General features: G+C 42.0%; 1 protein-coding gene across 6 annotated transcripts in view; it reads left to right on the forward strand.

The window, feature by feature from the left end:
• Positions 1-25562, forward strand: part of KIF13B (kinesin family member 13B) — a 120404-nt gene that overhangs the window by 59556 nt on the left and 35286 nt on the right. For all 6 annotated transcript variants that reach the window (XR_005954238.1, XM_041426125.1, XM_041426127.1 and 3 more), the window contains 15 exons: positions 95-307; positions 4588-4698; positions 7759-7893; positions 9930-10060; positions 11103-11189; positions 11823-12013; positions 12625-12835; positions 14734-14896; positions 15901-16047; positions 16491-16640; positions 17264-17392; positions 18601-18771; positions 19739-19896; positions 20878-21010; positions 22656-22790. Coding sequence is in view for 5 of the 6 variants with exons in the window: in XM_041426125.1 (XP_041282059.1) it covers positions 95-307; positions 4588-4698; positions 7759-7893; positions 9930-10060; positions 11103-11189; positions 11823-12013; positions 12625-12835; positions 14734-14896; positions 15901-16047; positions 16491-16640; positions 17264-17392; positions 18601-18771; positions 19739-19896; positions 20878-21010; positions 22656-22790 (2265 nt within the window). In the remaining variant the exon portion in view is untranslated. The remainder of the gene's footprint in view (positions 1-94; positions 308-4587; positions 4699-7758; positions 7894-9929; positions 10061-11102; positions 11190-11822; positions 12014-12624; positions 12836-14733; positions 14897-15900; positions 16048-16490; positions 16641-17263; positions 17393-18600; positions 18772-19738; positions 19897-20877; positions 21011-22655; positions 22791-25562) is intronic.

Raw genomic sequence — 25562 nt, forward strand, 5'->3', positions numbered from 1 at the left:
CACGACCTTTCCTTACCTTGCACAGCTTAAACTCTTAACCCAGCAAACCAAAATAAAAATGTTGATTCTAAACCACCCCCTCTCCGTATTCCAGGACAGCCTCGGGGGCAACAGCAAGACAGCCATGGTGGCCACGGTGAGCCCGGCGGCCGACAACTACGACGAGACGCTGTCGACGCTGCGCTACGCAGACAGGGCCAAGAACATCGTCAACCACGCCGTGGTCAACGAGGACCCCAACGCCCGCATCATCCGCGAGCTCCGCGAGGAGGTGGAGAAGCTGCGGGAGCAGCTCACCAAGGCTGAGGTACGGTCTGGGAGCTTTGCACATCCAGGAAACCGCCCCACCAAGCTCAGCCGGCTCTCCGGAGGGGATTTGTCTTGGTTTGAAAAGATAGGTGTCTGCTGAGGAAGGCAGGAGCATGCCTTGAAATGGGAAGTGGAAACCCCCTGCCCTTTGAATTATGGTTTTGAAATTAAGGGGCTCTCAGGCCAAGATATGGGAGTAGGAATAGTGGTTCTTTACTAGGAAAATTAAAAAGAAATACAAATGCAGTAGTACAAAAAGGAAAAGCTACTGACAGAGTCAGAATATGACCTGACACTCTATTGGTCAGGGTGCTGGTAGAAGTCCAATTAAATGGTGGCAGCAAGCAGTCTTCCTGGAATGACAGATGTGGTTCTTCTGTAGAAGGGTGTAGTTTTCCTCTGAGGGTCCAGTGGTGGTGTAGATGGGCCTGGTCTTCCTCTGGGAATCTGGTGAAGAAAGCTGCTCCTCTGGGAATCCAGTGGGAAAATGTTGCCTGTGGTGTTCCAAATCTGAGGTTATATCCAGGTAGGAATGCTTGGCTCCTCCCTCTAGGTGGAGCATCTCCCAGTGGGATGATGTAATTTTATCAGTCATGCAGTGACACTCACTGACCCATGAACAGAAGATATTTCCTAGAGGGAGGATTGGTTATGGAAGAGATAAAGAAAAACTGCCCAATTAACAGAAGATAACTGCCCCACCTCTAACAGATGGGAATAGAATACACACCCCCTGCCACATCTTGTAACCTAAGACAGAATTCCATGAGGGAATGTTGCAGGGCATCCAGGGGATGCTTCTATCTCCCTTTATATAACATTTTTACATTTTTCTGTGTGTCTGTCTTGAAACACGGGCGTTCCTTGAGATGCTGAGCACCTTGTTGAGCATTCTTGGTTTTACTCTGTGATACAGAGGACATGGAGGCATGGATAGTTCCAGTTAAGACTGGGTGATTTTTAGGCAGAGCTCTGCTGAATATTTTTAAGAATTCAGCATGGCCACATCCTGTGAGATGTGACTTCAGTTAAATAAAGTTTTCTTGCCTGTTTCCAGCTGTTGAATCTCTCACAGGCACTAGGCAATATCTCTCTACAACTCCCTGAAGGGAAGTTGTAGCCAGGAGGGGTCGGTCTCTTCTCCTAGACAAGCATTGACAGCATGGGAGGACACAGCCTTAAGCTGCACCAGGGGAAATTTAGGCTGGAAATTAGGAAAAAATTCTTCACAAGAAAGAGTGATTGAGCATTGGGATAGGCTGCCCAGGGAGGTGGTGGAGTCACCATTCTTGGAGGTGTTTAAAAAAAGACTGGATGTGGCACTGAATGTCATGGATTAGTTGATGAGGTGTTAGGTCATAGATTGGACTTGGTGATCTCCCAAGTTCTTTTCCAACCTATTCTGTGATTGCTTCTGCTGTGAAATATCAAGAGAAATATGGTGTAAATGTTAGATGAAGGCCAAAAATTAGTGTAATTCTCAGCTCTGTTCCCAAAGGGAAAAGAAAGCAATGGTGATGTAATCCCTGTGATTTGCAGTTCAGAAAAATTATGATTACAACATTTGCATCATGAGGTATGCAGGGAATGCTGGCTGTGATACTGCAAATGACCTGTGGTTTTTGGACTCTCCTCATTTGAGCTGCCTAATGTGCTAAGCATCCACTGTGTGTGTAAGAGTTTCTTTAAGGTGTCTCAAGTTAAATATCATAATATTAAATATCTAAACATTCCTCTAAAATATCAGCCACAGACTTAACAGTACTCTGAGAGCTGCAAGTAATCCCCATTTGTTTCATTTTTTAGTATTACTCCCAAAATAATGGCAGCTGTCCAAAGTAATGAAGTAGTGTTTCCTAAGGATGAAATAATAAATATTTCCTTTCCCAAGTATTAAAATCCCAGCCTAGTTGTTGTCCCAGTGGCATTGACAAAGAGCAGGGAAAAGCCAGAGCAATTTGCTGTTAAGAGGCTGCACAGTAAAGGTCAAACCCCACATTCACAGCCTTGTGCTCCTTTCAGTTCATTACGTTTGTTGCCCATCTAATTGTTCTTCCAGAAATGTGCATAAATAACTTCCTGAAGTGAACAAAAGCACTGACTCATTATGACAGGTTGCATTTTCAAAGCTCATTTCCAGATACAGAAGTTGCCAAGTTGGTGGGGTTCGGGTTTTTTTTTACCTTTTGGTGTCGGTGTCCTTTTCTCTCCTGAACAGCCATTACAAAACTTGACAATTGACTTACCCCTCACAGAGTATGGAATTATCCTCTTTTCTCCTTTCTTTTATAATCCATACATTTTGATCTTTTTCATGTTGGAATTAACATCATGTTTTAATTTGTCTGTACCAAGGCCACCAGCTTGTCCTTCCTGAGCTGGGAATTCACCTGCTTCCAGCAGAGAAGCAGCCTGTGAGTCTGGGATCAGGCTACACCCATTTCTTTGGCTACTATTTGGGCATTGTAGGCAATGAGGAGAGTTACCCACGCCATTGTGCAGCTGAAATGTGTGAAAATGTTCGCTAATTGTCCAAAGAAATTGATAAATCAAACCAGATACTTGAGAGTGTCTGGACTTCATCATTCTGCCCTGGTAGTGCCCACCCCTTTGCTCTGATATGATTTTTCTGGTATTATGAATTTTTGTTTGGGAAATTGCCTTGGCTTCACTTCCCTTGCTGTGTGGAATTCACAGAATATTGGGGTGGTTTTGGGTTGGAAGGGACCTTAAATGTCATCCAGTCCCAGCCTGTGCTATGGGCTCGGACACCTTCCACCATCCCAGGCTGCTCCAAGCCCCATCCAGCCTGGCCTTGGACACTTCCAGGGATCCAGGGGCAGCCACAGCTGGGCACCCTGTGCCATTTCTCTGGGCACCCTGTGGCAGGACCTTCCCACCCACACAGGGAAGGATTCCTTCCCAATATCCCATCCAATCCTGCCCTTTGTCCATGGGAAGCCATTCCCTCTTGTCCCTCCAGACCCCTGTCCAAAGTCCTTCTCCCTTTTACCCCATATTTAGGTATTTAAAGGAGAAAAAGCCCACACAGGACACATCAACTGACAGTTCCTAGACTGTTGTGTCTTGAGGCAGAGGAAACTCCTGTCTTAAAACAGGATTTTCCAATCCTGGCACTTGCTCCTTTTCTTGAAGGAAGTGCAGTGTAATGAGGGCACTCTTTGATCTGGATTCCTGTGAGGAGTTTTGGGTTTGTGGTAAGGAAATGTCTGATGCTGGAGGACGATGCTCCCGTTGTTTAATTGGCATTGCATAAATGCCAGCCAGCCAAACCCATGTTCCTTGTTAGCAGTAATGAAATACGTCCACAGGCTTTTTGATCAAGGTTAGTAGAAGAGGAAATGCCAGTATGGAGATGGAAGTTTAAAAGTCATAGAATAGTTTGAGTTGGAAAGGATCTTTTAAAGCTCTTCTAGACCAGCCCCCTGCCATGGGACACCTTCCACTATCCCAGGATGCTCCAAGCTACATCCATCCTGGCCTTGGACATTTCTAGGGATGCGGGTATGCTGATACCCTTCAGTTTTTGGGGTGGCTGGTGCATGGCCATGGGAATATCTTCTTATTCTTAAGGTAGTCCTTTGGAACATGGGGTAGTTTGGAACATGGGCCTTTGAATATTTTACCAGACAAAATTCAAGCTCTGGCAAATTAACAAGAAAATGGAATTTCAGTGCCCAGAAGCACATTGTAAAGCTTTCTTTGATATTTACTCTATAAAATGCATGTAGAGATGCAGAGGTGCATAACCAGAAGAGCTGCATTTTTCCTGCGGAAAAAAAAAAAAATGCACACATCGGGCCATTTAAAAATGAGCAATAAAAATATTTTGGTGGCATGACAGTGTACTGAGATGTGAGGTGTCATTCTGAGAGTTTGACAGCTGAGGGGACATAGCCAGAGCAGCAGGATCTTTAAAAACAAAACTGGTTTTGGTATGAGTCACTTGGAATGTAGAGATAAGATTAGTTTGTGTGTGAGTATCTTTCTGCAGATCTGCCAGTATCATGTAATTGGTTTGTGTTGAAGTACATAAACTTCACGTTAACATCTGTACTTGAAACTAATTAAAAGAACTTTTTGGTGGATTCTGCCTTTACGTGCAATGTGTGTTTTTAAGACCCCTTTACTTACTGCTAAGTGTGCCTTGAAAAATGAGTCATGTTGTCTTTATTCCCCCATCTGTGTGGCTGCAGAGGGGAAAAAAACACAGAGCACAACAAGCTCTTCTTGTTTCATTTGCTTTTATTCCTGCAGGCTATGAAATCACCAGAATTAAAAGAACGATTGGAGGAATCAGAAAAGTTGATTCAGGAGATGACCGTGACCTGGGAAGAAAAATTACGAAAAACTGAGGAGATAGCTCAGGTTTGCTGCTTTCTTTCCTCCTTCCCTACCCCCCATTTTTTATGAAAAATAGGTTTGTTTTCTTTGTCTGTCAGTTCACAGAGGTTGTCTGAGTCTCTCCCCACATTTATGGGTAAGTAGGTCAAGCTTGCTGCCCTTTTGAAAAGCTTCACTTAATTCCTGTGATAGATGGGTGCCTCCCAGATTACCACTCCAGTGACAATAATAAATTGTCACTGTATGCAAATGGAGGAGTTATTTAAAAAAAAATAAAATAATCCACGGATGAGAGGATTATAGGGGTCTTTATATTCTTCAGGCAGTAAAATTGTTTGTGATGAGGGAGCATTGAGAGCATTCAGTGCAAGGTTATGGACTGAGTGCCTCAATGCACCAGGCAAAGGGCATTCAGAATGATAAAAAATAGAGCTATTGAGGATCTCTGTGTGTTTTAATAGCTCCTAAACTGATATTTAGAGCCTCAGACCATAACTGGAGATGATTACCTTGGAAAAATGATGCAGGTCACCACGGTTATTGCATGACACTCCTGATTCTTCCCACACAAATGTTGATGTATATATTTGCAGAGGGGAGCTTTGGAGGGGGAGGACTGTGGGGAGGTGATGAATAGTGTGTAATAAATAAGGGGAGAATGGAGCCTCTGGTACAAAGCCCTCTTGTAGATGCCACAATCAGAATAGACTGTGTTGACTTTGGTTTTAAAGATCCATTGTAAGAAGTGCTGCCTGTGACTATGAGGGCTTCCTGCCTTTCAGTGCAATTCCTCCCTGTGTATAAGGGTGGAAAAAAAATAAAATAAAAAAATAATACTAGTAAAAAAATCCTGCTCTTATCCTACACAATAGTTTCTAAGCATTGAATGTGTGAGGAGGTTGAAAACCTGAAGTAATGGGCTCAGCTCTTCAGACTATATGTGCCTTGATGTCTGCTTTAGCTCTCTGCCTTTCTGTCTCTGAATTCCAGCCTGGTAGGGTGTTTCAGAGCTGGGCGTTTCATGAGCCTTGGAAAAGGGGTATTTTTTCCAGAGGAGGGATAAGGACAAGTGTTTGTACAGCACAGGCTGTTTCAGGACTGTCTGGAATTCAGTGGAAGCCACTCTGTCACTCCCCTCCTCACCTGGACAGGGGAGAGAAGGTGTAACAGAAGGCTCCTGGGTCCAGATAAGGACAGGGAGAGATCAGTCATCCATTACTGTCACAGGCAAAACTGATTTGACTGGGGAAAATGAGTTTAATTTGTTACCAATCAGATCAGAGTAGGGTAATGAGAAATAAAACCAAAATCTTAAAACACCTTATCCCCTCTTCTTTTTTCCCAGGCTCAACTTCACTCCTGGTTTTCTGCTTCCTACCCCCAAGTGGGACTGGGATATAGGGAAAGGGGGCTGTGCTCTGTTCTCCACGTTTTGTCTTTGCTACTTTCTTGCCTGTCTGTCAAATTGTGTCAGGGTAGACTGGTAGGATGGAGGGATATTTGTAAATCTGTGAGGAAAGGATGATTCCTAATAGAGAGCGAGGACCATCAAAGAGGCATCAATAAGAGTTCAAAGCCTTAAACACCAGCCACAAGAACAGGCAATTTTTCACATTTTCGGTGAGCATTTGACATACTTCTAATGGTTTTTTTTCAGCCTTTAAGTTAATTAACACTAGGTCTTGAGAAAAAATTAACAGGAATTGGCTCTTTTTCTCTCGGTTAATCCTATGAGATTCACATTGTGGGCCAAGTTCTCCTTAGGGCAACATGTGCTTTATCTCTGCAGATAATAAGGATTTTTGTAAACTACAGAGCCTGGCACTGGTGATCGGAAGAGAGATCTTTGACATCACACTGCAGTTTCTCCTCTGTTCTTTGTTTTCTCTCTCTCTCACACACACACACATGACTTTTCCTTACAAGGACATCATGTTGGGTTTGTAAGCGTGGGGGGAGACAGGGAACAGAAAATCAAGAGCGAGTTGTGCCATTTCTTTGCAATTTTAATCTTGATTAGACCTGGTACATCTGAGCAAAGAATGATCCTGAATATTGTGACATACTCTGTTTTTAATTATAAAGCACACTGATAGGTAAAGATAAACATGCCAGGATTATTCCTATATTATCTCATTGGATTTTTTTAAAAGTCTCAGCAGCATGGGGAAAGCACTGTAGGTCTCTTGTATTTATTTTTTTTTGCTTATTAATTTCACCCTCTCCTATTCCTGGTTCCTCCAGTAATCCTGTGAGGACCCTCCCATAATTATTTCTAATTTATTTTTTTTTTCTGTTGTGGACAGTGAGTCTCACTTCAGTTTCTCTCTGCTCCTGGGAACAATTCTCAACTTCTCTATCCCAGTTGATTTGTTGTTGTTGTTGTTGTTGTTGTTTTTTGTAGAAGAATCCCCTTCTGTTTCTAAGTCAGAAATGTTTAATGTTCCTCTTTCACTGTTCTGGTCTCACCCAAACCCTTCCCTTTGAGAGAGGGACATTTTTGCACAGTAATGCTTTGTTGGGCATTTCTATGAAGTCTTTTGACAAGAACAAAACACCATCCAAATGCTGCTATTCTTGTTCAGCAGGAAGTGTTCTTTGCATTACTTAAATAGCAGGTTGCCAGTTTTTTGTCATTTTGATTGCTCTGGAACAAAAGACAGACATGGAACTTGGCTTGGCAAGGATTTAACTTAACTTCTTGCTTTTTAGCTGGAAAGGGAGAATAAAGGGCTCTAGAGATGGCTTTGTGGTAGCATTTTGCTGTTCCAGTGAGGTCATGGAGAAGCTCTGCAGTGCTGCAGGAGGCTGCTCCCAGCTGCTTTCATTTCCCACTGGGAATATGGGAATGTGTGGGACCAAAGCACAGAGCCAGAGAGGGGCGAGGACAGGAGGAATCACAGATACCCCTGAGCAGAGCTTGGTAGAACTGAAGCTTCTGTGCCTCACCTGTTGCAGAAGAAAGAATTTCCTGTTCTAGAAGTATCAATCCATCATTTTTGCCTGGTGGCTCCTGCAGATGGGAATGGATTTCCGAAGGGTTGGGCATCAATCAGCTCAATTTTGATGGCTGCTCTCTTACAGGAGCGTCAGAAACAGCTGGAAAGCCTTGGCATATCCCTGCAGTCCTCTGGAATTAAAGTTGGGGATAATAAATGCTTCCTGGTTAATTTGAATGCAGATCCAGCTCTCAATGAACTCCTGGTGTATTATTTAAAGGTAAAAATATATCTTTGTTTATCAGAATTTTGTAATGTCAGGCCTCTAATTCATTTGGCAGAGGTGTATTTGGAGAGTTCTGTAAAACTGTATATCTAAAAAATATTAAGATTATTGTAAGTAAAACCTTTTTATTTCAAATGTAATTCTTTGATGCACAGGAAAAGTTTGGGGATTTGATGTTTTTGTTTGTTTTGGTCTTCTTTGGCATTTTTAAAAAAGACATTTAGGCGTGTTCTTTTTGAGAGACTATCTTGTGTTCTGGGATGAGTTTTTATTGTTGGTTGGGGTTTTTTTATGCAAACTTTCACAAGCTTTTCCCCATGAAATTGTTTTATATGAAGGTTGGGTATATCAGTAGTCAGCTTCTCTGTGTGTAGTATAAATTTTGGCTGCTGTCTTCAGTTTATGAAATGCATTTTTAATCCTCTTCATGCAACTTGCTAGAAGTGAAAAACCAGTTCTGTTCTGCCTCAGCACTTCTGATGTGCAGTCCCTGTTTCTGATATTAACCATCAAACACATGATGTGACTTTTTCACCCTGTGCTGAAATATTTGGGCAGTTTATTGTGGCATTTACAAATTGTAGATGGAGGACTCGGGAGGAGAAGCAAGGTACAGCCATTTTAAAGTCACATCTTGGAGTGCAAATTCTAAAAATTTCGCAGCAAACGTCAGCGGTTTGAGCTTCACATTAAATCATTCTGTTCCCTTTGAAGTGGGGTAGTAACTCTCAAAACAGCCACAAAATGAGCAATTAAGCTGAAAGGTGGTTTTGGTTTAGTCAGTCTTAGGAAATATGTGATCCTCTTTTATATAAGCCATCGTGGCTCTGCGATATCTCAATAGAAACAGGGGAAAACACTTTTTCCCTGCTGTATCTGCTAAAAAAAAACACACATTAAAAAGGAGAAAAGAGCTGAGGTTTTGGGAGAGGTTGACTCTTTCCCAGACAACTTGCATGTAGAAGTCCAGAATGTGACTCAGCTGCTAAATCACTGACAGATACTGAGACAGATCCCACTTTGTCCCAGTGGTCACTGGGAACAAGGACAAGAGCAAGGCAAAGTCTTTGGCCCATCAGTGCCAGCAGGAAAAATCTCAGGTGGTTCTGTGGTCTTTTCCTTTGAAAACTCCTTGGGGTAGATTTTGTCGCCTTTAATTAGTCTTTGTTATTTTTTTTAATAGCTCAGATTTGTCTTTCTCCTAGGGAATTTCGGTGTAAAAATCCCTGTGCTTTGAAATTATCATGATAAAATTCCTTGCAGCTGTTTTTCCTAAAATCCTGAGATTTAACTCTCTTGTTTCTCAGAATATTTGCCCACTTTCTCTCTGAGCTGTGTATGCACCAGGTCCTTCAAGTACTGAAGAACAACCTGAACTGGCCTGTCTAAACTTCTATATCTGCTTGGAGATGCCTAAAATAGAGATTTCTGTCCCAAAAGGGAGATCCAGCCCTGGCAGTGTAGAGTCCCCATCCCTGGAGGGATTTAAAAGCCTTGTGCAGGTGGCACTTGGGGACATGGGGCAGCGGTGGCCTTGGCAGTGCTGAGGGTTGGTTGGATGGTCTTAAAGTGTTTTTTCCAACCTCATCAATTTTATGTGTGGGGTGATCCTTCATCTTCCAAATCCCCCATACCTTGAGTATCCAGGAATTTCCTGAGCTGTTGCTGATCTAGGTGGAACCTCCATAATCACCATGGATCTGCCACTGAGATCCTCTCTAAATTCCTGCCTGAAATCCTTTATTCCTTTGGCTTCTACAACATTCCAAGGTACTGGATTCCTCCATTAAATCATAAAATTCTCTTCATTTTCATGTTTAACTGTTGCCCATAAACTTTCCTGAGTGCTCTCTGCTTGTTATTGTAAGACAAAGCATTGATTTTCTTCTCTTTTTCCCTCTAAAGGAAGTATTGAACAGCTGTGAAATTTTGGGACCAGATGACACAACACATCCAGAAGGAGAATGAGTGAATTACACCCATTGAACCTCTGCAATCCATCATTAACATCTGAATTAATTTTTCCCCAGGAGCACACGTTAATAGGCTCAGACAACTCTCAGGATATCCAGCTGTGTGGAATGGGAATTCTGCCTGAGCACTGCATCATAGACATTACCCCAGAAGGCCAGGTTATGCTGACCCCTCAAAAAAATACCAGGTGAAGGAATAAAATGCAGCCACAGCTGTTTGATGCTTGCAATTTTATCCAGTATTTTATGATTAGTGGTGCACGAAGATACTTGGAAAACAAACTTCTCTATCTCCTTCGTAGTAAGAAAAATTCTGCTTTTACATTTTAATTGTCACCTGTTCTTCTGTCAGCTCATGTTCCATTCCAGTGAGATTTCTGTCAGGGAGGGTGTTTGTAGCCCAAATTTTTAAAGAGGAGATGAGTAAATTACATGTGCTTTCAGCAAGTAGATACTCACTGATTTGCAGCTGTGTAGATGTACCTCCTATCAAAATTTGAATTAATTTTCTAGGAGATCTGTTGATATGCAAAGAGCTGCTGAAGCATTTGTTGCTTTATTCAATTAAGTAGCTCTGCTTGAGAAGCAGCTGGCATATTCAGATTGATCACAAAATGACGTGCAGAGTCAGCATCTCCAACAACTTATTGTTAATACACAAAATTCTAACTTTGCACATTTACCCTGATTTGTGGCTGATCCTGCTTGGAGCAGATTGGACTGGGTGACACCTGAGATTCCCTTCAAATTTGAGTTATCCAACAATCCTACTTTCAAACTTAATCTGACTCAGAAATCAAAGTAGTTTCTGATTATTTTAATTAATGTCTTTAAGCTGTTCACGTAGCAAAAGTGTCAATTGACTTATTAAAATATTTCTGTTTTGTGTTTGTATTTCAGAGCAGTGTGCAAGTGTTTTTTTCTAGTGGCTTTGTTTTCTCAGGCTGCTCATTTTTAAGCTCTAATTTTACTCCCGAGGGACATCTGTAGTAATATCTGTCTAAATGTACTGAACCTCATGAGCTTAAGAGGTCAAAAGAAGCTGAATTTGAGGCATGTATGAAACAGCACTGGGTAGATCAGTGAATTTTCTGGGAGTATTTTGCCTGTTTGCAATCCCTAAATCTCTTCTCCTGCCTTTACTTGTTGCAGTAATGAAAGTAATACTGGGAGGGGGAAAAATGAAGCTTCGTATAAATGTATTTACTTTAGATTTTTGCCTTTTCACAGGACATTTGTAAATGGCTCTGCTGTCGTGTGTCCCATCCAGCTCCACCATGGAGACAGAATCCTGTGGGGAAATAACCACTTCTTCAGGTAACAAAAGTTATTCCAGGAATTGTAAAATTGGCACCCACTTTGTTTTGGGTTAAGGTGCATGGAAAGATGGGGGTTATAAAAGCAATACTGATGTTTTAATGCTAAATGTTATTACAAAGTCACTGTGCTCTCTGTCCCCTGTAGTCCCAGCCATGTCTGTGACCTTCCTGCATCAGACAGGATCACTGGTAGATCTTTTCTGTTCAAGTCTGTGCTTTGAAATCCTCTGAAATACCTCAAAAATCTGTGGATTTGAATGATAATCTAAAATGTCGTTGCTTTATTTCATGCTTTAGAGGAGAACCCACATAAAAAAGTGAGATTTCACTTCATTATTGCCTCTAAATTATTTGGGTGCGGAATGACTGAAACATGTCATGATTATGTAAACTGTATTATTGGTAGCATGAGGTACTTAATTATGAGAATGTAGAATGGATTAATTAGTTTACCTTCTGCTCCTGTTTTTGCCCTGAGGAAAATTACACCCACAGGAGATCAATAAAATTTGAAAGGGAAAAAATCTTCTGATTTGGAGGCTCTGCTGAATTTTAACAATATTTGAAAGCAACCCTCTGTTTCACAGCTGAGCAATTAATAGATCTCTAAAAATGTTCTTCTTATTTAAAGGCTGAATTTGCCAAAGAAGAAAAAGAAGGCAGATCATGAGGATGAGGAGCGGGATAACTCCATGAAGTGCAGCAACAGTGTGGAGCAGCTGGATATAGATGGAGACAATTCCAGTGAAGTGTCCAGTGAAATTAACTTCAGCTATGAATATGCCCAGATGGAAGTCACCATGAAGGCTCTTGGTAGTAATGGTAAGTAGCCACAAAAAATTATTTGGCAGTGTGTACAAAATATGAGGATAACCACAGACTTTTTCCCTTATAACTTCCTTTTGGAGAATTTTTCTTGTGAATGACTCATCACAGTCATTTTTGTGCTTGAGGAGGGAAAAACAACCATGGCAGACTGTTTGGTTTGGCAGTTCTTGCTGAGGGGAAAGCCAGAAGTGGAATGCTGGTGGAACTGCAGTCTCAAATCAAAGTGTTTTCACTTGGCTGTTTATTTTTCTTGTGTTATGTCTCACTCAGGCATTAACTGCAGTGATTTCTGTCTCTGAAACTGTGTTTTTGAGTTTTTGTGGTCTCATGTAGCTGTCCCAGAATGACATTATTTTGGGAAACAGGAGGACCGGACCTTTTTTTTTTTTTTAACCCAACTTGGGCTTTCCCTTTTCTTAATTCTCTTAAATCATCTGCCTTATAAACATTTGTTTTGCTTCAGAATTCAGCAGCACTTTTTAAATACACACTACAACAAAACCAGAGTCTCACTTTTTACCCGATACCCACGCTCACACCGCGCATCCAGGACGCTCCTCATGGATTCCACTGCAGTACTTTCTTTATTCTCAATCTCTGCCTAGACCCAATGCAGTCAATCCTGCAAAGCCTGGAGCAGCAGCACGAGGAGGAGAAGAGATCAGCTCTGGAGAGGCAGAGGCTGATGTACGAGCACGAGCTGGAGCAGCTGCGGCGCCGGCTCTCTCCCGAGAAGCAGCATTTCCGCAGCATGGACAGGTTCTCCTTCCACTCCCCCAGTGCCCAGCAGCGCCTCAGGCAGTGGGCAGAGGAGAGGTTGGTACCCCCCTGGGACCATCAGGGGCGTTCAGTCAAATTTCTGTAGCAAATTTGGCAAGATTTTCGTTGTGCTGTGGTTGTGGTGGATTTTTGTGGTGGGGCTTGGGGAGGACACAGCCAAAATATTTATCTAAAAATCACAGAAGGGACATCAAAGATCATCCAGTTCCACCCCTGCCATGAGGAGGACACTTTCCACTATCCCAGTTTGCTCCAAGCCCCATCCAACCTGGCCTTAAACCCCTCCAAAATAACGAGGCCTACAATGATAGAAAGTATGAGAAATAATGAGTTCCTGCTTTGTTGTTAAGGAGAAGCTCTATCCTGATCAGCAGCAAATTTAACTAAAGACGAGGTGACTGGATGAAATTTTGAGGCTCCTATGTGAGTTTGTTCTTTCATGGGTCATGCCTGACTCAGCTGCTGGAAGGTTGTTTTTCCTCTTGACTCAGATCCAGCTGTCTGACCTGGGCAGGTTCTGGCAAGCAGAAAAGTGCAAATAAAAAAAAAAGGGAGTAAGAGGATGATACAAAGAATTTTAGTCCAGATCATTGTAAAAATCATTTAATAACCACAGAGAGGTCACTGTCCACTCTGCCTCTTCCTGGGTGATGGCACTGAGGTTATTTACTTCAGCCCCCAAATAATCTTTTCCACTATTGCTGTCAGAAAGAGCAGCTGCAGGAGGAAGAGGAAACCCTAAATAAACAAATGTGGTAAAGACATTGTCATGAAAAATACAGATCTAATATACATGGATAGAAAAGCAACTTTGGAAGTAAAAAAATATTTCAGACAGCCTGACAAGGTGCTAGCTGTGTGCCTGGGATGTTTTCTAGCACCAGATTCCTGGGCTGCACGGGTGCCACTCTCTCTCACACTTGCCAGGAAGGCCAGTGAGTAAGTGGGTCATATCTGAATAAACCTTTCTCTGTAACATGGAACATCCACATCTGTGGTGGGAAAATGCTGGAATGAGCCACATAATAGCTGCCTGTTCAGCAGATGCATGGAGAAGTCTCCAAAGCCAACAGCATCCTAATTTTCATATTGCTAAATTCATACAGATGGGTGGGGGGTTTTTCCCAGTTGAAATGTAATTTCATACACCTGATTTTTATGTTAAAAATATAAATTATATAAATATAATGATAAAATTATTTTGGTGTGAAGGGACCAGAAAGTCCTTCCAGTTCCATCCCCTGCCATGGGCAGGGACACCTTCCACTGTCCCAAGTTGCTCCAAGCCCTGTCCAGCCTGGCCTTGGACACTTCCAGGGATTCAGGGACAGCCACAGCTTCTCTGAGCAACCTGTGCCAGGGCCTCCCCACAATCACAGCCAAAAATTCCTTCCCAATATCCCATCTATCCCTGCCCTCTGCCAGTGGGAAGCCATTCCCCCTTGTCCTGTCCCTCCATCCCCTGTCCCCAGTCCCTCTCCAGCTCTCCTGGAGCCCCTTTAGGCCCTGCAAGGGGCTCTGAGCTCTCCCTGGATCCTTCTCTTCTCCAGGTGAACAGCCCCAGCTCTCCCAGCCTAGCTCCAGAGCAGAGGGGCTCCAGGTCTGGAGCAGCTCCTTGGCCTCCTCTGGACTCTCTCCATGTTCTCCTTCTGTTGGGAACCCCGGAGCTGGACCCAAGGATGTTGTGTAGGGCAGTGTCCAAACCTTTGCACAAGTAATGGTGAAATCTAGGGCCTGTGAATGTGAGGTTGCTCCTGGGTTTTCTGGAGGGGCTCACCTGTCCAAAATTTGTAGCAGCCCCACTCTAATGTCATCTGTCCCTTCCCTCTTTAATCCTCACCCACAAGCTCTCAGTTGCCTCCTCATCCATTTATTTTGCTTTTCATGAACCTCATGTTTTTGCATGTCTCCCCTTCCCAATCCCATTCTTGCAGGGAAGAAATGCTGACCCACAGCCTGAGGAAGCTGCGAGAGCAGATTGTTAAAGCCAATTTGTACGTGAGAGAAGCCAATTTTATCGGAGAGGAGCTGGACAAGAGGACAGAGTACAAAGTGACCCTCCAGATCCCAGCTTCAAGCCTTAATGCCAACAGCAAGGTACAGTCACCCTGGCTGAATTAAATGGCTGTTTAATAAGTTTGTCCCTCAGTGTTCAGATTTCTTTTACTCCGACTGTAATGGTTGAGTTAGTTTGTCACTAATATGCATTAAATACATCTCTGCTACATCCTTACCTTATTTTATACCATGAAAATCTGATAACATCCCTTAAAAGATAAATGTTTTGGTGCATGACCTTTCCCCTGGTGTTGAAGTTCCCACTTGCTGCTGTTGCAGAGTGACAAAGTCTCTGCAGGTTGGGTAACATCTGTTGCAAGTGTTTACCATCCCTTTGTGGACATTTGACTTTGCATCAGCCCAGTGAACTGCAAAAATTCTGCCATTCCCATTATGGAGGGAGGAACTGGAGCAGAGAAGATTTCAATTATTTGTTCCCAGGCATCTTAGAAGTTTTGGAAGGAGGGATCTGAACCCAGGCTTCTGTGTCTCAGGCTGGCTACCAAAGCTGGTGTTATTTCTTGAAGCTAAATCAGTATTTTGGTGATACTCAGACTGTCCTTAGTGCAGTAGATGGATTTTATTCCAGGATTATAATTTTTGTCAATTGTTTTGGAAGTTTTTCTCACAGTCTTCTGGGGAAGACACATCCAGAGACAGGATGGTAAGGGGGGTGAAGTGTCTGCCCTAGTTGAAAGTTGCAGGCAGTAGTAATTTTAACTGGAACTCCAGGCCTGCTGTAACTTGAAGGTATTTGTGAAATGCTTAAATGTTCCCATTTCTAACACTTATGCAAGGTGAAAATCCAAGGAAACCAGTGCCTGTAGCTGTGATTAGACTTCCCAGTTAAAATGAGCACCAATACAGTGTGACAGCTGAACTCAGAGCCTGTCGCGTTTGGATTTGGCTGCTCAAGCCAGAATAAAAAAAAAAAAGAACAGACTTTTCCCAAAGTTTTATTCTCAAGTTTGTGTTAGTTTTAAACTCTGTTTTCAGTGTTGTGACACAAATTCCTTCTTGGCATCCCTTTAATTGTTTCCCAGAGAGGTGCAATTCTCAGTGAGCCTGCAATCCAGGTGAGGAGGAAAGGGAAAGGCAAACAGATCTGGTCACTGGAAAAGCTGGAGAATCGACTGGTGGATATGAGGGACCTTTACCAGGAGTGGAAAGACTGTGAGGAAGACAATCCAGTAAGTAAAAAATACTCCTGTAATTACATTCCTGTTACATTTTCAGGAGGATTGTTGGGTGGACGTGGGGAGGGAATATGCAAAGAGCTGAGTTTCCCTGAGGTTTTGCTTTTCCTGGTACTGAATTGGTGCTCAGCATTTCATTAACCCTTATCTTGTCACTCTGATCCCTGCTTGCATGCATAGTTTGGTGAGGGAATGGAGCACACAATAGGAAGCTGCAGGTGACACAACAGCAGTTAATATTCAGGAATCTGGCAAAATTAAGGAGGACTCGCTCAAGACAGGCTTTACCCAAAATAAAATTCATTTCCATTCTTCTTGTGATCTAATCTGGCCTCTTGCTTGGGTCCCTTTTTCTTTCTCTGGGCTGGTTGTGCAACACTTTGAAAAGTGTTTCCTGGGAGGTTTTGTTTCCTGACAGACTCTGGATTTGCTTGCAGGTGATGAGAGCTTATTTCAGGAGAGCTGATCCCTTCTATGACGAGCAGGAAAACCACAGCCTTATTGGAGTAGCCAATGTTTTCCTTGAGTGCCTGTTCTACGATGTGAAGCTTCAATATGCTGTTCCAATCATCAATCAGAAGGGAGAGGTTTGTAATTTTTTATAATCTATCCTTACTCAGCTGTTTAATTACAGCCTGTGGGTCCTACTACCAACATGGAGTAGATAATTTCTAGTTTCACGTACACAAGTTCATCGCTAACAGTGTGGAATTTTGTAAATCCCATAATATTTTACTGGAGTTTTCAGACAGCTCTGAATCCCAGCAAGGTGATTGTGAAAGGAGAAAGCTTCCTGAGCACCTTCCTGAGGGAAATAGCCCAAAATAAGTCCTTAGGAGAGCCCTATAGCTCCACTGGTTTCACTGCCTGCCATCAAGAAAATAGGTTCTTAAATATATTTTCTAAGAACAATTTCAAAGGCAGCAGAGCACACCAGGCAAGATTCTCCATGCTCTGCATCAAGTGTGCACTTTGTATACCCTCCAGAGACTGGTTTGAAGGTGAGATTGTTCCCCAAGTGACCCCAGTGTCTGATTTCTTTATGGTTTTTGCAACAAAGGCTTTTTGATTCTTGCTCCAAAGCGTTCTTCATATGGTGCAACAAATGCAGAGTGCAAAAAGGAATGAAGTGTTGGCTGCTTACAGAAGGGAGGGGGTGACCTGTCACTGTGTTCTGGCACAGAAATAACTCTGAATCCTGTCCTGCCAGGTTTCAGGTCGTCTGCACGTGGAAGTTGTTCGAGTGAGCGGGGAAATCGATGACAGGCTGGTGGGAGGTGAGGACAGTCCTGACTACTCAAATGAAAATGACATCCAGGAGAGAAAACTTGTCTGCAGGGTGAGTTCCAGGTGTATCCCAACCTTTGAGCAAGCTTTTATCTTCCCATCCTGAGTCAGAAAGAAATCCTTGGCTTCTGGACCTTGGATGTCTCTTTGTAACCTTATTTTGTTTTTGGGATGGCTGAAGTAACACAAGATAATTAGTTGGGGTTTGTTCCTTTCATTAATTGCATTCATATGCCAAAGGCTCACCCCAGGAATTTTCTTGGAATCCAGGGAGGATCTTTGTATTAGGATTGGCACTGCAATATCCAATTCAAGAAGAATCACAGAATCTGATAAACTCCATCATTCTAGGAATCATTATCTCTTAATACTTCTGTTTCTCTCAGTATTTCTTTCTCTAAATATTAAATACTTTATAAAATATGTACAGTGTGTTTATTACTGTTAGTAATAAAAATAAAATTAGTAGGAAATATTTACTAGCAGTTCTGTGATAGTAAAACTACAAGCTACAGGTAAGAAAAGAAAGGCAAGAAACATTAGAGGGGGTGGTCCCCAGCCCTGCTGACTTCTGGACAATATGAACAGTTTGGGAGAAATTGTGCTTTTTTCCCCCCACTTTTTATCCTGTCCCATAGAGCTCCTGTGCTTACAAGCAGGATGCAATAGGCAAAAAATACTCCAGCCTGATCATGAGGATCATACTGCAGAAGTTCAGCTCATTTGGTCTTAATTTGACAAATGAAAAAAAAAAAGCTTATTAAATATATGGTGAATATGATGGCTTCGTTTAGATCAGAATTCACAACATTTTGTTTCTATTTGGCATTGATTTGATGAGGGACAGGCTAATTTTGTATTCTTTGGGGTTGATTTTGGGTTATTTACAGCATCACAGAGAAAGAAAAAGTAGTATCTTAAACCAAGGATTTTTTGAACTTAAAGGAGCCACTGGAAATACGAGATTTTTATGGTATTCCTCTTCAATTGCAATGGGTTTGGTGCATTTCACCACTAAAAATGAGAGTATTTCCGTCTAGGAAACATGAGCCTGGTGACATCTAGTGACTCTCCTCAGCTGCTGCACTCCAAACATTTTCTCCAATATCAGTGCAGAAATTTTATTTGCTAAGTGGTTTTTGGTTGGCTGTTCTTATTTCTTTTTATCCTTTGCAGTGGAACGTTGTTCTGCCAGGTGATGTTTTTAATTCCATGCCTGTTGAATAAGTGCTTTTCATTTCTTTCTCACCTCCTTTCTAGATTAAAATACTTCAAGCTACAGGTTTGCCACAGCACTTGTCCAACTTTGTGTTCTGCAAATACACATTCTGGGATCAAGTGGAGCCAGTTATTGTTGCACCTGAGGTGGATCCTTCCCAGTCTTCCATCAGCAAGGAGCCACGATGCATGGTTGTCTTTGACCACTGCAATGTAATTTATTTTTATGTTTTATTCATTAAACTGTAAGGCAGGCAAAGAAAAGCAGGTTAAGTTTGTGTAGTAGTTTTATCTGCCTCTTTTTCTCACATTTTATTTCATGATGCCCTAATACCATTTTTTATTTTATTATGTTGATACACTAATATTTTTTTAATAAGAACACAAATGTCTTCAGAGTCCATTTAAGTTTGATGCTTCTGCACTGTTCATTTGTACAAAAATTACTGAAGGGGAAATGGATTAATAAACAAAAACATCAGTTCATCTCAGAAACTAATACTGGAATTTATCCTCAGTAAAATGAACTGTGGATGAGGAATGTTTATCTGAGGATATTGGATGTCAGTAACTGAGCTGCTCACTCTAAACTCTGATGAAATGAAGAGAAATGTCCCAGTTCTGGGACATGGGGCTGCTGTAGATGCTGAAGTTGGGTTGTTAGAGGTCAGAACAGACTATTTAGGACAGACTCTTTCTTCCCACTGGCTTTGGAGCAGCTGAGCAGAGGCATTTTATAGAGACATCTAAAGTCAGCTTGGATGAATCTCATCCAAATCACCCCAGCTGTCATCATGTTCTATCACTTCTCATCACACTGGGCAATTTATTCCTCTTATCATTTATGAAATGGATGTAACACCTTCTGATGAGTTTTGATTTTATGATTCTGAACATTGCAACATATGCTTTGATTTTTTTCCTGAGCCATTGGCTGAGCTCAGGGCTTGCAACAGCCTATGGTCATTTTTCAGCTCCTTACAGACTTTAATCTTTGGAAAATCACATACCTTTAACCTGCCTCCTTGATTTTACAGAGTGAGCCAACACTTCTTTTCTCCCTGGATTGTGTCTTGGGAACCAGGGGGATTTTACTAAATGCTTTTATTAAAGTAAAGGCAGTGAAATCTCCCAGCCTGAGTCGTGTAGTCACAGTTACCAAATGATTTGTCCTTTCCAGGAGGTTTCTGTGAATATTTCTGAAGACTTCATGGAACATCTTTATGATGGTGCTTTGGCCATTGAAGTTTATGGGCACAAGCAGAGTGGTGACCGAAAAAACCCAGCCCTGTGGGATTTGGGAATAATTCAAGCCAAAACACGCAGCCTTCGGGACAGGTACATGTGGAAAACACATCTTTGGTTTGGAATTTGGGAAAAATCACAGTCTGAGGTGCCCAGTTTTGAAGCAGGTTTGGTGTAAGGAGTCAGATTTCGAACTGAAGACCACTGGATGACTCCAATTCATTCCTGGCCATAAAATGCCATCCCTGTAATGCTTCCAGTGGAAAAGTTTTGGTGCTTATTACCTCAGTTTGCATAAATATACAATACTGTGGTAATTCAGACTGCAGGGGGATATTGTTTGTTTGCTGGAACCATTTGTTGTCCCCAAAGTAATCCTATAGTAGCATTTTCTTAAATGTGAGTTGTTTTGCTTTTTCGTTTAGAAGGCAGCTCTGCGATTTAATTTATTGGCAGTTGCTTCTCTTTTTATTTGCACCTTAGGCTTATGTTGACTACTAAGCTGCATATAAGGAAATTTAAAATATAAGTCAGGGAAATATAACAAAGAGGAAAAGGATGCTATAAAATAGTGGGTTATGTTTGTTAACTAAGCAGTGAGCACCTCTATCCTTTTTAATTTTGAAGTTCTACAAAAATGGCTGTTTCTTATTAAGCTCTGGGAAGAGTTGGAGAGAAGGCAATGATACGAAGAAGGTCAGGAAAGTGCTCTGAATCTTGAGAGCTTGTCATATTTCATTCTTCTGTCTTCTATCTCAGTCTGATTGCCCTGACAACACTGGGCTTCTGTGGCAGGAGTAGAGACCAGAGCTTAAATGTGAAATTGGGGTTTGTATTGGAATCAGGAAAAGGCTTATTTCTGATGTTTGACTAAAATTGCTGTCAGGAAAATTAAGAAGCTCTGCACAGCTGGTCCCTGTGTGCTCACAAATCATGCATTTTTTGCAGCAGTTGTTGCTGCTTCTGCATTGTGAGCTCACTGTTTTGATGTTTTAATTCCTTTTTCTTTGAGGGGAAAGAAAAAAAAAACTATCCAAAGAGAAGAAACAACCCAGTGCATGACTTGTTCTGCAGGTGGAGTGAGGTGACGCGCAAAGTGGAGCTGTGGGTTCAGATCCTGGAGCTGAACGAGAACGGGGAGTACTGCCCAGTTGAGGTGACCCCTGCCAAGGATGTCAGCACAGGAGGCATCTTCCAGCTCAGACAGGTGAGGTGTGGCATGTCAGGACCCAGGACATTCCTCTGGGTGATTGGAGACCCTGGCAAGGGGCTCAGAGACCTTGGCACGGAGTCAAAAACACCTGTGCCTTCGATTTTAGTCCATGGAAAAATCTCCCAACTTTGTGTGAAGATTTACAAGCCACAAGAGCTTGAGTAGAATGATAGATAATTTGTCACAGGGTGAAAAAGTAGAATTTTGGGGTTTTAGAATGGGGGTTCGAGAGTCAAGATGGAGGAATCTGGGTGTGTCCTGTTGTTCTTCTCCTTCTTCTTGTCCTCCATCTTCTGCTGGGATGGTGACACTTTTGGATTGGTTCAGAATATAGACAGACTGTCTAACATAGGTGATAGGTATTGGAAAATTATTGTAAATAAATTACACATAGTCCTTAGTATAAAAAGTTAACACCACCCCAAGGGCAGGTGCTGTGCCACAACCAGACCTGCAGGACAGATCTCATCAGGTCAGAGAAAGAATGTAATAGATAAGAAAAAATAAACAACCTTGAAAGCAGAACCGACGAATCTCGAGTTCTTCAGTCACAGGGCTGGGAAAAAAGAGACTTTCTAACACCTCGGGGTCATCTCAACACAGAAACACGAGACTGGCACAGGCAGGGTTCCAGCTGTACCAAAAGCACCTGGGGAGCTTTGCTTTGGGTGCCCAAGGAAGTGTCAAGCTTAGGTGCAAATTGTGATGTAGTGGAAAACAGATGTAAAGCAGGAGACTCAGCTTAAAGGTGATCAAACCCTCCCTGTAACCTTTGTGCTCTGTCCTGTGCCCTGTCCTGTGCCAGCACCTGGCAGAAGGGACATCAGTCTCCACTGAACTTCATTATTTTTTAAAGAGGTCCAAGAGTTCTCTTTTATTTGATCCTTCCAGCCAAGCACTCCTTTGTTCTTTGAATTCTGCCTGCTTTAAATTGTTAATGCTTAACTGAGCAGCTCACATTTTTAAAATGATGAGCTATTGGTAAGCTGCTGCCCAGATAACACGAGGAATCAGAAAAAGTTAGATACAGGCTGCTTCTCTGACCTCACCAACTCCTTTGATTTTTATTTTAATTTTCTTTTTTTTTAAATTTACTTTTTTTCCCCTTACAGTTTTAGTAAAGAGCAGTTGCTTTGCTGTACTGATACCATCAGTGGGTCAGAATTTTCAGCCAAGGAGAGCAGAGTCAGAAAAAGTTCACTGAAATTCCAGTAGCTCACCAAATTACACTATTTGCTCTCCTCTTTTGTAGGTGGGAAGAAGATCCCATTTTCTGCCTTCATATTAAAAATAAAATCCTATAAGGATGTGTTTGAAAACACTCCAGAAAAGTAAACTAAATTTGACTAAAATTATTCAGGGGAGCTGACTAAAAATTACTCAGGCGAGGTGCTGAATGCTGAACTTTTATTTTTCTCTGTAAAAATTCATAAATCCTGCAAACAGAAATTCTTGCAACAGGAGGGGGATCTCTTGAACACTGGGTCATTGGGATTGCAGCACTTTGTTCTTCCCAAAAGATAAATATAATATTCCTTGCCAATGGCTGCCAGTAGAGGTCTCTCTGGAATTAAACTTTCAGCACTTTATATTCATTTTTTTTTTAAACAAGCGTTTCAAATTGCTCTTTTTTGGACAGGGGCAATCTCGACGAATCCAGGTTGAAGTGAAGTCTGTGCAGGAATCTGGGACCTTGCCACTGATGGAGGAATCCATATTATCTGTTGGTGTTGGCTGTGTTCAAATAAAACATGTCAAGTCACAAAATTATCAGGTAAAGGTCTGAATATTTACTGTCAGCTATTTCCAAGAGCTGGAAAGTATCAAGGGAATAATTTTCTGTGGCAAAAATAGCACTTGTAAGATGTTTTGTGTCTTTTCTCATTTTGGTTGGGTTTTTTTTTTCCTGTCTTTGAAAGCAGCACAGCCTTAACACACTTGAAGAAGAAAAGAAAATGCAAACATTCCTAAAATCCATTAGGAGCTTTTTGTGTAGTTTTTACTTCAAATATCAGACATGGAAAGCAATATTAAGTATTCAAAACAAAAATTAATTTAAAGTATTCAAATTAAAAATTCAAACTAAAACAAATCAGTGCAACATATATTTAAATAGTGTCAAATTCCAAATGTTAAAATTCCAGGAAGCACTTGTGGCCCACAGTAGATGTTGGGCAGTTCTTGGACAGTCTCATACACACTTCACCTCATGTATATCCCACTCTTTTAAGGAATTGTCTTTTTGCAGTGCTCCTGTGAGTTTCTGGTGCACTTTGACTTTTTCCCTCCAGCAGATAAATGAGAATTCAGTGACTCCTTGGAGCTGGCAAAGCCAAAATCTGGTGCAGCAGAACAGGTCTCTGAACTTTTTTGATTTGCTGCCCAGCTTGAGACAAGGCCAGCTGAGTGGAAAAGTAGATGTCCCAAAATATTTACCCTGTTGATAGTGCATGATCCAATCCATGTCTGCTCCCCTTTTTTTGCTTTATCAGGATGGCTTTTCCTTTGAGCTCTGAAGTATTTGGGGTTTCTGTTGTCTCCTCACCAGGGCAGTCCTTTCCCATTGTGTGTCTGGGGTACAAAAAGGGGAATTTTTTCCACCTTTCCAGCAGCATCCTGGGCAGATTGTTCCTGTTATTCCCCATTATGCTCCTGCTGGTTCTCCCTGCAGCTTTTCCACCACAGCAGCCCCTGATACCCACATTTCCTTCCTGTAAAGCCAGGAAATTCCTGAATGGAGGAAGTTTCTCTCCTAGGACAGCATGATTGATTCTTGCAGTTTTTCCTTCACCCACAACCTACAAGTGACCCTTTGTAGGGACAAGTCCCAGGGGAGCATCCTGTCTGCCTCACCCTATTAATTCCCCAGTGAATTCCTGATCCACTGACCAGTTCCAGACTTATCCCACAAAGCTGGCAGTCCCCAAAATAGTAATTCTATCAAGGAGAAAGACTTCAACTCAACTTTAGAGAGAGAAACCAGTGAGTTATGCCTGACATTGATAACCCCCGTGGGAAAGGGCCACTGAAAATCAGATTTTATGAGACCTGTTGATTACAATAGGCTTTGGACATCAGCACCTGGATTTTTAGTCCCCTTATTGTCATTTCTCTTATCTCAGGTAAATCAGGTATCTCTGGAATGTGAAGGATTTTCTAAAGACCTTGAACTAAGGAAATGCCTCTTCTCTGTGGCTTTTTAATTTTAGCTTAGCTAAGTTTTTGCTTTCATGATAAAGGTAGAAAAGTAGGCTCTGGTGGCTTGTTATTGCTTAACTAGATAAGTAATAACTCCTTGAGGATTGGAGCCCTCATTCCTTTTCAATTCCCTGTGAGGAGGGGCAGTTGTGCTCATTGCAAGTGGCTCTGCTTGGGATGAAGGTCGAGAATTAAAGGTGGGAAAATAATGGGAATAAAAGGTTGAAAGTCTGCATTGTCACTCCTGAGTGTGGCTGCTGTTCTAATTCCCTAATAATTGCAGTAGGTTTTTAAAATTCTTCTCCTTTAAAAACTTTGCAGCAAAGTTACCTTCAGTCATTTTGGACACGTCTCAGTTTTGGGGGCAGTTCTGGGCCCCCCATGACAGGAGAGACCCTGAGGGGCTGGAGCATGTCCAGGGAAGGGAACAGAGCTGGGGAAGGGGTTGGAGCCCCAGGAGGGACTGAGGGAGCTGGGAAAGGGGTTCAGCCTGGAGAAGATGAAGCTCCAGAGGAAATTTTCCTCGCTGGAATTCCCTGACAGGAAGGTGCAGCCAGGTGGGGTCAGGATTTCTCCCAGGGAACAGGGACAGGATGAGAGGGAACAGCCTTAAAGTGTGCCAGGGGAGGTTCAGGCTGGATATTTTGTACAATTCCTTCATGGAAAGGGCTGTCCAGCCCTGGCACAGCTGCCCAAGGCACTTGTAGAGTCCCCATCCCTGGAAATGTTCCAAAAACGTGTGGATTTGGCGCTTGAGGTTCAGTGCTGACCATGGTGGTGGTGCTGCTGATTGAAGGGTGGACACAATGTTGAGGTTCAGTGCTGACCATGGTGGTGGTGCTGGTTGAAGGGTGGACACAATAGACTCTTAAAAGTCTTTTTCAGCCCTAACAATTCTGGGATTCTATACCACATTTGGATTTTTCAGCACTTGCTGAAACACTGAAGTCCTAGAGGTAAAGCAGCATTTTTCTTTGCTGTCCAGGATCAAGAGGTTTTAAGGTGTTTCTCCTGTTTTTTTCTTGTATTCCACTTTCTTTCAATTATTAAGACTTATAGTTACATTACTGTGAATTTTTCCATTATAATTATTGGATGGTTCTGGTTGGTGTTTGGATGAGATGGTATCAGCAAATCTTTGGGATGTCAGTGTGTTTTAATTCTGTGACCATTGCTAAACTCAGACTTTTATTTTTATGTAAGACTGTTAATATTGCTTAGAATAGTTACACCTTTTACATTCAGTATGTCTTCTGCTATCAAAAAAAAAAAATTAATTATATGTTTTTTTGTATTTTGGCCTAGAAACTCAGACTTTTATTTTTATGTAAGACTGTTAATATTGCTT

Source organism: Onychostruthus taczanowskii, unplaced genomic scaffold (genome assembly GCF_017590055.1).
Source record: "Onychostruthus taczanowskii isolate IOZ18803 unplaced genomic scaffold, ASM1759005v1 scaffold90, whole genome shotgun sequence".
NCBI lineage: Eukaryota > Metazoa > Chordata > Aves > Passeriformes > Passeridae > Onychostruthus > Onychostruthus taczanowskii.